This window comes from Oratosquilla oratoria, chromosome 26 (genome assembly GCF_046742065.1).
Source record: "Oratosquilla oratoria isolate Oo_2021 chromosome 26, ASM4674206v1, whole genome shotgun sequence".
NCBI classification, from domain to species: domain Eukaryota; kingdom Metazoa; phylum Arthropoda; class Malacostraca; order Stomatopoda; family Squillidae; genus Oratosquilla; species Oratosquilla oratoria.
Genome location: NC_134802.1, coordinates 5,480,360 through 5,494,753, shown reverse-complemented (window position 1 = coordinate 5,494,753; position 14,394 = coordinate 5,480,360). Strand labels below are relative to the sequence as shown.

At 40.1% G+C, this 14,394-nt stretch overlaps 1 protein-coding gene across 1 annotated transcript in view; it reads left to right on the top strand.

Annotated features, from left to right (window-relative positions):
- LOC143039239 (uncharacterized) overlaps positions 1–13,929 on the top strand; it is a 269,379-nt gene extending 255,450 nt beyond the window's left edge. The window contains exon 4 of the mRNA XM_076209108.1: positions 13,783–13,929. Within this exon, the coding sequence (XP_076065223.1) occupies positions 13,783–13,920 (138 nt within the window). The 3' untranslated portion in view covers positions 13,921–13,929. The remainder of the gene's footprint in view (positions 1–13,782) is intronic.
- The last annotated feature ends 465 nt before the right edge of the window (positions 13,930–14,394 follow it).

Genomic DNA, 14,394 nt, shown 5'->3' with positions numbered 1-14,394 from the left:
TACGAATTCTGTCGACTCGTAACCAAACTTTAGAGCAAGAGTGAAGGTTCGTGAGGGAGATAGGGTGGAGGTGGTGTATGGCAGTCACCGGATGCGAGGTCTTGGAAATTGACAGACTGCATTTCCTTGATAAGACGAAGGATGGTTGTGTCATCCGAGGAGGGGGGGGTGTTCCTGAGTAATGGCAACAGAAGGGCATAGCATATGAGCGCCAGTAACGGCGGTAAATGGGGAAAATTTGGTGACGTGAGGTGTCATGCGATAGCCAAGAAGGAGATAGGTAAGGAGTAAAACCAGTTATCTTGCCTAGCGCGAAGAGCTGATTTCAGAGAACGGTGGAAACGTTCAATCATGCCGTTTGCTTGGGGGTGATAACTAGTAGTACGCATATGGTGGAAACCAATGATAGATGAAAGCTTAGAGAAAAGTTCACTCTCGAATTGGGAACCTCTATCCGTGGTGACATGAAGTGGAACACCGAAGCGGCATATCCAGCCATTCACAAAAAAAGATTGCTACAGAAGTGGCAGTAGTGTCAATGAGGGGAATTGCTTCAGTCCAACGAGTAGCTCGATCAATGCAAGTCAACAAGTATTTGTATGGGAGAGGGTAAGGATAGTTAGGAAGAGTAGCAGGGGGCAACGGTCCTACAATGTCGATGTGTACTGCTTCGAAGCGGTCAGTAGGAGTAGATATAGGAGAAACAGGAGAGGAAGTGTGGCGGGTAGTCTTAGACTGTTGACACCTAAGGCATTGTCTTACAAATGTCTTTACATCTCTGTCAATGTGTGGCCAGAAGTAACGTTGTTTTACCAACTTAAAGGTGGACTGAACACCAGGATGAGAAAGGTTATGCAAAGAAGAGACTACGTCATTACGTAAGGGTAATGGAACAAAAGGTCGAGGAGTGTTAGTAGAGGTATCACACCAGAGTGTTAAATCAGAGGGTAAAGTGAATTTAGAGAGTCTAGGCTTGAAAGTTTCCAGTTCGTCAACTGTTGTCTGACTTTGAGCGATGCCACTTAAGTCAAAACCGTCGAGTGTAACAGCGCACGACGTGCGAGATAAGCAATCAGCGACGACATTGTTGTCGCCACGGATGTACTCGACTGAGGAAACGTATTCAGAAAGAACAGAGAGTTGTCGTTGTTGTCTGTCAGTTTTAGCAAGAGATTTGGAGTAAAAGGCAGCTACGAGGGGTTTGTGGTCAAGAAATAGGGTAACTGTATGTCCATCAATGAGAGTCCTGAAATGTAAAACTGCGAGGTAAGCAGCTAATAACTCGCGGTCGTAGGTGGAATAGGTGCGTTGTGTGTCAGAGAGTTTCTTCGAATAAAATCCTAGGGGTGTTGGCTCGCCGTCTATAAATTGATAGAGGCTTGAACTGTCAGTCACGAGTTGGTAGTTTGTCGGTATTAGGGAAGGGTAAGCTAAGGTTGGACAGTCCAGTAAGGCTTGCTTCAAATTATTGAAGGAGTCCTTTGCTGCGGCAGTCCAAGTGAGACACTTTGAAGAAGGATATTGTTTAAGAAGCTCAGTAAGGGAATAGGCTACGGTTGCAAAATTAGGAATCATGGGCCGAAAAAAAATTATACCCATGAAACGGCCCAAAGCCTGTGAAGTCTGAGGCAGAGGGAAATCGGAAATGGCCGTGATGCGGTCTTTAGGTGGCTTAATCCCTTGTGAGCTAATCTCGTAACCGAGAAAGGTAAGGTTTGACTTGAAAAATTGACATTTGTCAAGAGAAAGTCGCATGTTATGCTGAGCCAAAATAGAAAGAACAGTTTGAACATCTGAAATATGTTCTTCAAGGGTCTCACTAGCAATCAGTACATCATCAAGGTACGTAAGCGTGTTGTTTACGTTAGCTAAGAGGGTATCTATAAAGCGCTGAAATGTGGCTCCGGCATTTTTCAATCCAAAGGGCATGTACAAAAATTCAAATAAGGCAAATGGCGTGCATATCGCAGTCTTAGGAATATCTTGTTCAGCTACAGGAATTTGCAGATATGCACGTTGTAAGTCTAACTTAGTGAATATAACCTTATTCTTAAGTGACATGATGAGAGAGCGCAAGTGTGGTATGGGATATTTGTCATTTACAGTTACATTGTTTAGACCTCGGTAATCTCCGCAAGGTCTCCAGGAATGTGGTTCTTTCTTGGGAACCAAATGAAGTGGGGACGCCCAAGGTGAGTTGGAGCGTCGTATGGTCCCTGCATTAAGCAAAAATTGAAACTCATCCTTTGCCGCTTTGAGCTTCTCACCTGTCAATGGCCTTAATTTACAGGATATAGGGGAAGAATTACCTGTATCAATATGATGATAGGTTGTAGTTTCTACTGTTGGAGGATCAGACAGTTGTCGGGGCGCGGTAAGTACGGAGAATTTTGAAAGAAGAGCAATGGCTCTTGAATCAATATCCCCATAATGTACCTCATGTGAAGAGATAGGGAGAGGAGAAGCCTTAAGGGGAATGGTGCATGCAGTGGAAGGATCAGAGAGGAGGCGATTTCTACAATCAACTACTAGTGAGTTATGGGTTAAAAAGTCGGTACCAAGAATTGGGCGGACAACATCAGCAACGACGAAGGACCATGGGAGAGAACGTCTGATACGTCGAAACCCAAGTTCCACGTCGACTTCGCTGTACGTACGAATACGGGTACCGGAAGCAGTAGTAAGTTGTACTACCGTGGAACGGAGCAGTGTAGTTAAACTTGGGTCATAGGGAATGAGCGAGACTTGAGAACCGGTATCTATAAGGAATTCATAGTTCTTGCAACCTATAGTGGCACTAATGACGAGAGGCAGTCCTGCGGTTGCAAGGGATACTTCTACAGACTGCCCATCAAGTTTCCCGACGTGTTAAGCTGAGGTCCTGGGGGTGAAGAACGTGAGTTAGGGCGTGAATTAGGACGTGAACTAGGCAACACGTTAGCACTAGTGTGGGACAATATGCACCATTGTTTGCAAGTTCTAGCACTGTCGCCGTAGAAGAGGTGGTAACGGCACACTCGTGGTCTTTGACCGTCATAGAAGGGAGTTAATCCGAGTGGAAAGGTAGTGGATGCTGAAACACGTGTAGTGGGGTTACCACTACGAAACACTGGCACACTATCACTCCGTGGAGCCCTTGGCACAGGCTTGTTCACTGATGACGCACTTATCCCTTTGTTTCCGTGGCCATGGGCCATGAGAGTGTCAGCGACACGGTCCAACTCATCTAGGGAACCGGCATGTGTAACAAGTAGTGGTCGTATGTCACTTGGCACTGCACGGAAAAACTTTAGGCGGATGAAGTCGTCGTCGACACCGAGTTGCTTACCTATGGTACGAAGTTCTCGTAGGAAGGTCGTCGGCTTATCATACATTATATTGTTCTGGTGGACCAAGGCATCGAAGAGTTCCGGCGGAGACCTGGTAAGGATGTCGATTAGCGCCTTCTTCAAGCGGTCGTAGTCACCGGAAGTAACGACATCGTCGTCGAGCTGGTTGAGCACAGGGATGGTTAAGTTCGCAAGTGCATGGTTGAACTTAGTTTGGGGGACGGTTATGTTGGCTAGTGCAAATTGTGCCTCTAGCAACGAAAACCATCTTGCCGGCGATGCTTCGTCGAATGGTGGAGGTCGAACAGCGACGGCGGCCGAAGTCGTGGAATGCGTAGAGGAAGAAGTGCTTCCTGCTGCTGCTGTCGTCGTTGAAGTGGCTACAGTGGTTGTAGGCGGAGAAGGGGAATTCATGTTGTTGTTGTCGGATGTTTCCCAGTATACGTGTTGCGTGTAGATCAGGACTGTTAACAATGCCACACACTCCGATTATTTCATGTGCACTTTGAATTTCGTAAATGCGTAGTTCCATGCGCGTGACGAGTCACAGTTTATGAATACGCATAGGCACTTAACCACGTAATGTGTATGACCCTAAATCACTTAGGTATGGAGCACTGGGTATTAGGGTCACTTGGGCACTGTCACTCCGGGGTCACCAATGTGGTAAGTGCCAAACACGCAGTATTTTTGGTAAGAGTTTATTGCGGAGCTCTACACACAAGTATGGCAGGAAGTGATCTGTCAAAAGCGAATGCTTGGGGGCCTAGCTTGGGCATTAAGACGCGCCCGTGGCCTACTTTCTGATACATTGTTGCTAGGCGGGAAAAAGATTGGGCAAAACAATACATACTAACATATCTAGGTATATACATAAGAATGTATAGAAACAAGAGAACAATCACATATAATGATGAATATGCATGCAAAATGGTTAAGGGTAACATATATTTAGTTCCTTAATTCTACGACGTGTACAATTGGCATAGACGCATACGCGTTTAGCGTACGCCTAATGACGTATATATATTCGGTTATATAATTATGTATAGGGCACTTATATAACGTAATGACTACATAGGCTTACTTATACAATACATTTACAATAGATATATGTTGATATTAAGTACTCATGTATAATAAAGAAGTATGACATATGCAATAAAGGAGATACATATACAATAAATATATACAATAATTAAGTAAGGAAGGGCTTGGCTACAGACATATGTAAAACGACTAAAACAAAGGAGGAAGAGAGTGTGCTAGTTAACAAGAAGAATGCTCTTGATTGTGTAGAAAGCAGATTTGAAGTTGGGCAAGCAGTTTTTGCAAAAAACTATTCTAGAGGTGAACCTTGGTTACCAGGCATTATTATTGAGGTTACAGGTGTCAGAAACTATGTTGTAAAAGTGTTAACCGAAAGTGGAGATTTAATTTGGCGTAGACATTGTGATCAATTGAAAGCTAGGTATAATACTATTGAAAATGGAAAATCACAAGTTTCTGCATCTTCTCTGTTTAATTATCAAGTTGAAAATTCACTTATTAAACCAACTATTAGCAGTAATGTTGGAAACAAGGAAACTGTAAATGACTGTGTTGGCAGTGATACCATTTTGCAACCTGCAGGTGCCACTGAAGTACTTCCTAATCATAACATTGACAAATCTGTTAATGAACCTTATGTTCCTACTGAGCCTCTATTGAGGAGGTCAAATAGGTCAGTGAAACCTAGTAAAAGGTTAATAGAAACCAATTAAAATTTTATTTTGTGTAAACCCATCAAAAATAAGAGGGGAGGAATATGTAGAGTATTCACATTAAAGAAATGTTTAGGTTAATGGCGACATGCGCTTTCTGTTTCTGTTTTGTTAAATGTTGAATTCGCGCGCTTCCCGGAGCGCCATAATGTAAACAGAGTGTGAAATACACACAGTGCCGGAAGCCTATGTTTCCTTCAACCCTTCCGTGTGACAATGGAGAACAGGGAAACTAATTGGCACCTAAGGAAAAGCCAGTACATAACAGTGAGCACACATAAGAGCCCAGCATTGTTGGAGGAGGTGGAAAGGTTATTGCTTGTGTGGACACAGGAGAAACAGCGTAAGAATGACAGCTTGAGTGAGGAAATTATCTGTTCAAGGGCTCGCCAAGTGTATGCCGACCTGCAGCGCCAACAGGCTGGTACCAGTGGCCAGCGTACACCACCTTCAGTGCCCATTACAGCCAGTAGGGGCTGGTTTAAGTAGTTTCGGCAACGTACGGGCATCCACAGAGTGACACGGCATGGTGAAGCGGCAAGCGCGGACACGGACGCAGCTGAGGTGTTCGTCAAGGAGTTTTAGGAACTGGCGCATCGTGAGGGTTACCTGCCACCGCAGGTTTTTAATTGTGATGAAACAGGGCTCTTTTGGAAGAGGATGCCTAACAACACCTACATTACTGCTGAGGAGAAAGCTTTGCCGGGGCATAAGCCTATGAAAGACAGGCTTACAGTGATGTTGTGTGCTAATGCGAGCGGCGACTGCAAGATCACGCCACTCGTAGTGTATCATTCGGAGACGCCACGAGCATTCAAGAGGGGCAACGTCCTGAGGAGCAGACTTCCAGTGATGTGGTGTTCCAACCCGAAGGCGTGAGCAACCCGACAACTGTGCAGGAGTGGCTCAAAGGGGCATGCGGCCCTGAAATCAAGAAGTTTCTGGAGGGGAATGGACTGCCACTGAAGTGCCTCCTGCTGCTGGATAACGCCCCCCAACACATCTCCTTGACATGCAGGCACACCTTCCCCAAGACCTGGATTTCATCGCAATTAAATTCCTGCCTCCGAACACCACTTCCATTCTGCAACAGATGGACCAGCAGGTCATTTCTAATTTCAAGAAGCTGTACACACATGCTCTGTTTGAACGCTGATTCATCGCTACCACCAACACAAACCTAACCCTGTGAGAAATTTGGAAGTCCCACTTCAACATCTTGCATTGTGTCAAGATGATTAGCAAGAGCTGGGAGCAGGTCACCATCAGGACTCCACAGGCAGCGTGGAAGAAGCTTTAGCCATCATTTGATAAGGAGCGGGACTTCGAGGGCTTTGAACCTGCTGATTCATCGATCATCTTGGATATCGTTGCGCTAGGGAGGGACCTGGGCCTGGAGATGGAGGACGGGGATGTCGAGGAGTTAGTAGGGGAGCACGAGGATGAACTGACCACCGAGGAGCTGAAGGAGCTGCATCAGGAGCAGTTCGCCGAACTGGCCCAGGAACAGCAAGAAATTGAGGGACACGACGATAGTGTTCAGGGCCCCACCACGGAGGAAGTGAAGGAGGCCTGTGTAAGGTGGAGGAAGCTCTACGATTTCGTGGAGGTCACACACCCTGACCAGACACTAGTAAGCCGTGCTGCAGGCCAGTTCAATGAACTAGTCATACCTCACTACCGCCAAATCCTGCACACACGGCGCCGGCAAGCAGCTATCACAGAGTTCTTCCAGCCTCGTGCCAGACGACAGTAAGCCCCCACCACTCCACCATCTCCTCACTCCCATCTCCCTACGCCAGCTGCAAGCCTTACCATCGGTAGGTACAAAAGATTGCTTTTTTCATTGTATTTTTTACCTTGTAAGTGGTCTTTAAAATTGATTTTTTGGCATTAATGTTGCAGGAACATCATAATCATAACTATCTATGTCCGTTTTGTGACAGACTTCATCATAACAGAGAAAAATAGCGTTTCCATTTACGCGAATTTCTATTTACGCGGAGGCGTACAGAACGGATTAATCGCGTAAATAGAGGTACCACTGTACTGGGTGTCCATAGTGTTGCAGCTTACTCCACTCTTGGTCTTATCAGTGTGACTAATATTTTCTTTGCCATTTCCTCATCCAAGTAATCAAATGCCACTTTCATTGATCTTAGTAAATTGAAGGTTTCTCCAGCTATTTTGCTGATATGCTTGTCTGGTGACATGTCTTTGCTTATAATTACTCTTAGCTCCCTTTTTTTACTTCCTTTGTACCAAATTTATATTGCCCTGATATTCTATTTTTACTTTTTCCAAACTCCATTATACTACATTTCTTGATGTTGAAGTTTACTTCCCACTTTTGACTCCATTCCCAGACTTTATCCAGGTCTTTCTGTGGTGATTCACAATCTTCTTCTGTATTTTAGTTTTGCATCATCTGCAACGAAATTCATATAACATTCCACACCTTCATCCATGTCATTTATATACATGATCTTAGTCAATTGAAGGTTTCCCCAGCTATTTTGTTGATATGGTTGATATGCTTGTCTGGTGACATGTCTTTGCTGATAATTACCCCTAGGTCAATAGATTTTTACTTCCTTTGTACCAAATTTATATTGCCCTGATATTCTATTTTTACTTTTTCCGAACTCCATTATACTACATTTCTTGATGTTGAGGTTTACTTCCACTTTTGACTCCATTCCCAGACTTTATCCAGGTCTTTTTGTGATGATTCACAGTCGTACTCTGTACTTTAGTTTTGTATCATCTGCAAAGAAGTTCATATAACATTCCACACCTTCATCCATGTCATTTATATATATGATCTTAGTAAATTGAAGGATTCTCCAGCTATTTTGTTGATATGGTTGATATGCTTGTCTGGTGACATGTCTTTGCTAATGATTACTCTTAGGTCCCTTTCCGAGCTAAGTTTTTAACTTTGCACCAAATTTTATTGCCCTGATATTCTATTTTCACTTTTTCCAAACTCCATTATACTACATTTCTTGATGTTGAGGTTTACTTCCCACTTTTGACTTCATTTCCAGACTTTGTCCAGGTCCTTCTGTGGTGATTCACAGTCTTCCTCTGTACTTACTTTCTTTAGTTTTGCATAATCTGCAAAGAAGTTCATGTAACATTCCACACCTTCATCCATGTCATTTATATACATGATCTTAGTAAATTGAAAGTTTCTGCGGCTATTATTTTGATGTGGTTGATAAGCTTGTCTGGTGACATGTCTTTGCTGATAATTACTCCTAGGTCTCTTTCCAAGCTAACTTTTTTACTTTCTTTGTACCAAATTTATATTGCCCTGATATTCTATTTTTACTTTTTCCAAACTCCATTATATTACATTTCTTGATGTTGAAGTTTACTGCCCACTTTTGACTCCATTCCCAGACTTTATCCAAGTCTTTCTGTGGTGATTCAGTCTTCCTCTGTATTTTAGTTTTGCATCATCTGCAACGAAGTTCATATAACATTCCACGCCTTCATCCATGTCACTTATATACATGGAAACATTATTGAAGCCAATACAGAACCTTGTGGCACTTCACTTATCATTTCTTTCCAGGTCAAGTTTTTGTCTCTGAGAATCACCCTCATTTTTCTCACGTTCAAGAAATCTTCCATCTATTTCAATAGCTTTCCTTGTACACCACCTATTTTTTTTTTTTTTTTTTTTTTTTTAGTAGCTTTTTGTGTGGTACTTTGTCAAATGCTTTTTGTAGGTCTAGGAAAGCACAATCAGCCCATCCATCCCTTTCTTGCATTATTTCTATAAGCCTTGAGTAAAAGCAAATCAAGTTAGTGGCACATGATCTTCCGTGTCTAAAGCCAAATTGTTTTAGATTCAATATATTATTTTCCTCCAGATGTTTAATCCATTTACTTTTGATAACTTTTTCACATATTTTTGCTATTGTGCTTGTAAGGGAGACAAGTCTATAGTTAGTTGGATTTTCCTTGTCCCTTCCTTTGTATATTAGTACAGTATTTGCATTTTTCCAATCTTGTGGTACATCTTCTTCTTTGAGTGAGTTATCTATTATCTTATATATTTTGTCCGTTAGTTCATCTATAGATTCTTTTAATACCCAAATTGCAAATCCATCCGGACCGTGTGATTTTCCGACATCAAGGTTTTTTATTTGGTCCCTTATTTCCTTCTGTGTCACAGTTATTTCTTTGATTGGAGGGGATCTTTCTGTCTGTCATTCCTACCAATTTTGTGTATTTTCAACTGTGAATAGATTTAAAATGTTTGTTCATAATTTTATCCATATCTACATCTTCTATATCATTCCCTTGATGCAGTTTTACTATTTCTGCTTTGGTACATATTTGTCTATTCCCTCATTATAAATTTCTTTTAATATGTTCCATTTCTCTTCTATCTTTGTTTCTTCATATAAGAAGTTTTCCCTATTTACATATTGAAATAATTTTCTGAGTTTCTCAAAATCCATTTTGTTGTACATTAGTCTTCCTTTTCTGTTTCTCATTTCTTCTCAAATCAATTTGTTCTTTTAGTTCGAACTCTATTATTACGTGGTAACTCTTTCCAATTGGTGTCTTGTATTCCATTTTATCCACAGCTTCAGGCTGACGTAAATATTAAATCTAGTCTTGATGGTTCTTCATTGTTTTTATATCTGGTAGTTTTCTTTACCCATTGAATCATTGTGTATTCAATGGTCATATCCAGTAGTATATTTCCCCAAAGGTCTTCTCCACCTTTCACTGTTATTTCTTCCCACAATATTTCTTTTCAGTTAGTCGCCCATAATTACTATGTTTCCTCCTTTCAATAATTCAATGCATTCTTTTTGTTTTCCAACATTTTGGAATGATCATATTCATATGTAAGCATAGAGTAGGAACTTTAGATTTAGGAGACAAATTTCCAACCTCCAGTTCAGGATTCCATTAGAGGAATGATTTATGGGATTTAAAATACATAAATGTTACATCAATAAACAAGGTAACGGAGCCTTGACTTGCAGTATGAAGTGTTAGTCGGGGATTTATCCAGAGATATGAATGCTCAGGGGCATCGGTGGTTATCACGTTACGAAATTAGTCAGTGGTAAGTTGGAATCCTCCTACCTTATAGGTACGTTAGTGTTTTCAGTTCCAAATCCTTGAAAATATATTGACATGATGGGAAAAATATAAAAATATTATGTAGTATATAAAACAAGTGATATAAGTGAGTGCTAAGTCGGAACTCTCCTCCATAACAAGGGGGGGAAGGAGTGTAAAAAATAAAATCTATTAGGCTTCATCGAACAAAGTCTTTGTATTAAGTTATAGGCATGTAAGTGATCAATTGTTAAAGGGATTATGGCCGAGAGTGCTTTCTCCCAATGATAAAGTAAAGATCCTAGTATTTAGGTTAGGTTAGGAAGTAGGTGAAGTAAACACTGAACAAATGGCCTGATGGTTAGATCGTAATACCCCTACTTTCTATTCACGGCATTAAGGCATTGAATTACTGTATATAACCCCTTAACTGTGTCTACTGTAATAGTGAATATAATACTTACATATTTTATTATATTTTTTGTTACAATTCAATAATCAACTCTATGGCATAGATCAGTAAATCAACTGATTGAAATTTTTATTTTTTCTTTTATTACCCAACCTGGAGTATGTAGATATAATTAGCATCAAAATGGCCTTAAAAATGGAGAGAATAGAATAAAACCATGGTTGGTCAAAGTGCCACATGTGCTGATATATATTTATATACAGTGGTTGGGGATAGTGGCATCGTTTACTAAACAAATTCATTCTATTTAACATAGGATTCCCCAATCACATAGTATGGATATATATATGATAAATGATCATCATCATATGTGGTGCACTTGATTGAACATGATTTTATGAAGGTATACTATACATTTTACCCATCCCTTTATTGATAAATCTATTGTAGTTGCTGAGTGTGACACAATATATATTGCAATGGTGGCAATACATATTTTTGTTAAAGCAGCACTTGTGAATAATAATAGATGATGTTTTAACACTATAGGAGGTAGGATAGTTTTTGAGTTAGTGTGATTGTGTATTATTCCCGAGTTATCACAATCTGAAGGAAGTGAGGAAGATTTTTATAGATGGAAAAGGTTTGGTAAGGAATCGCTAATACCATGTAACCTATTGGAATGCACAACATCTTGCATCTCTTGGGTGAAATAATTATTGAAATTGCATGGTTTTATGTGTTGGTTTTGTTCATTGAAGTATTTGTCATGTTTTCCTTGGTTTATTTTATTTTATTATGTGTTGGCTTGGGGCAATGGGAGTTGTTGGATGTGTGTGTAGAATAGGCTGAGCTGTGCATTTTGTTGGGTGTGATTGTCAAAGGTAGTTTAAAGTTAGTGTGATATTGAGTTGTTATATATGGGCTAATAAGATTTATTTGAGTACATGATAGCAGAATTGATATTATGGATAGTGTGTCTTAGTATTATGGTTTATACTTGGGAGATGTATTGTCTTTGACATTGTATTGGATGAGTTTGAGAAATATATTGTCAGTATATTGTGTCAAAATGCACTGGGAGATGTTTGCTATGCAATTATTGACTTCTATATATCTGATATTTGATATTTTTACATGACATTTGGTATTATGTATAGAACTATTTCTATTTTTGTAGTATTTGTTCATTTGTATTAGTTGTTGGCTGACACGTACAGTTATTTTGATAGATCTATGTGGATTTGAAGATTTGGCTGTGTCTTATCCATTCTGTTGAATGCTTTTGATTTTAAGAATTGGTTGTGAGTTACTTTATGTCTTAGTATGTGGAATATGTTAAATGAATTCTCTTATATTAGTATGCACTTATTGATTTGTTTGTAACTTTCTATTTGAGTGTATATACATATTGTGTAGATATGTGTACAAATTTGTGAATCAGGGTATTGTATATACATTATGTGGATATATGTTGGTGAGATGTATAATTCTAGATGCACTGTTTGACTGGTGACTGATGGAGCTTTCAAGGAGTTAGTGGTAGCTGGATGTCAGGTTTTGCTGAGTTTGTAGTTAATGGCTTGGCGTGTCTCAGATGGAGGTGGCTTGGAGAGTGTGGACGGATGGTTGAGATGGTTGGAGAAGTGAGACTGGTCTCCAGCAGTGGGTCATGGTGAGGGGCTGAGGTGGTTAAGCAGGACTGATTTCCTGGTGGCCACACTCAACTGATGCAATGCTCCTGGTCCTCATTGGTCATCAAGGGGGTGGAAGGGGGTGGATGGTAGGTTCTCATCTGGTTCCATATGAGGTGAGCTGGAATGAGGAAAAGAAATTAGTTTGTGGACGGGGTATGTGGAGATGCCTCAGTACTGCTTAGACAAGTTTCATCAGCCTGGGGGTCCTATGCGTCCTGGCTGAAGTCACATGGTACCAGGTCAACCTTCAAGTCAGTGTGCTGGCCTGGGTCCCTCATGGCTTGTTGGAGTTGCCTGGCTTCATTCTAGAAATAGGAGAGTAAGTGGAATGATTACTTACGAAGTGAAAGTTTTGCTGAGGTTGCAGCTCTGTATTTGAGTTGATGTATCAAATCTCAGCCATGATTTGAACAGTTCCTCAATCCAGTATCTATAATAGTATGACTATTTTGCCTTTTAAAGGGATTTTTTGCTTCACAAGGGCAAACAAAATGGTGAAGTACAAAACTAATTTTAATGATATAAAAATATATAATTTACCTTAGCATGGTGTATATGGGATATGCTTCACACAATCTATTCACTTCTTTATTTTTGTATAAAGGCTTACAATTTATCCATTTCTAGTTATCTAAAAAAAAAAGGGAGAACACCTATGATAATGCAGATGCCACTTCTTTGCATCATCATTCATGGCGACCTCCTACCTGCCTGAGTCGTGTACTCCTCCGCTGGTTTGTAAGTCCTCCTGCAACTTGGATACTTGCATGAGAAAAAAAAAGCCCAATTCACATTTAAATCTTATTATCTAATTAAAGATGACCTTCTAATTGGTTGAATTTAATATCAATATGCATTTTCATTAAGGATGGTGAGTCAATATGACTTGTGCTAGAATGTGGCTTGTAGCGCCACATTTGTGTCTCTTAATGTTAGTGATGCATCATGGAATATGACAACATGAAAGGAGCTAAACTTAGCTACACTTGACAATAAGACATTCATCTTCCTTCTCACAAACTGCCAACCTCGTCCTTTTCACTCTTATCTGTACCACAGTCACATACAATTAATGACCCAAGTTTTAGAGTTCTGATTGGAGTTTTCCTCCCAGACCCTCTTATCTTTTGACTTGCTGTAGAATGAACAGAAAGCAGGATCCTTGGTCCCATCACTCCATCTCACTTTGTCATCTTTTACAACTCACATGGGAATCATGTTGGCAGACTTCTTTCTCAACAGTTTCAAGGGAACAGAATAAAGGAGGGACAGTTGTAGTACAAAAGTAAAATTATTTCTCTATAAGTTGAGATTTTACTCTAATGTAGACAAATGATGTGTGGCTCCAGTCAGTAGGGATGCTCCAAAAAGTCCCTAAAGCACTACCTGCATTCTACCATGCAATCAGTACTACATGATAATATGTAGTGAATACCACAGGCTGCAACTATTACTTTTATTTATGCTCCATGTATTCTATTTTTCAGGACAGAGTTGAAGAAGAAATAGATAGGATGCGTGATAGTGGTCTTCATGGAAAAGTGTATCAAGATACAGCAGAACAACAGCAGAAAAAATCAGTGAGGTCTTTCCATAGTGCTGATCAAGTTGCACCTGCAGCATAATACTTAGCTTTTTCATAGGACTATATTGGAGTGCAGTAATGTACCACATTCCTCAACTTGTTTGTCAGTATCATCACTTTATCATAAATACAGTATATAACTTGCATAGCCCATACAAGAATGTTTACAATAATGACTTTTGTTAAAAAGTGTGAATAATCTTGAGGATAATTATCCAACTTCTCTCATCTCATTGGGTGTAGATGTATTATTTTTATGAAAGAAAAAAAATCCAAAATTAATTTTCATCATGCATAATAGAAAACCTCACTCTTTGTTCTGAGAGAATATTTGTAAGTACTGTACTATATAAGGTAAAAATAATGTAAAACCAAATAAGTCCATAGATGCTGTTAATTTGTTATTTTCTAGTAAGTATTGTTGGCCTACTCAGAAACTATTTGGTGGGATCATGTAGTTCACCATATGAAATTGTTCCTTTCATATAAAAAAAATCACATTGGAGCTTCTCTT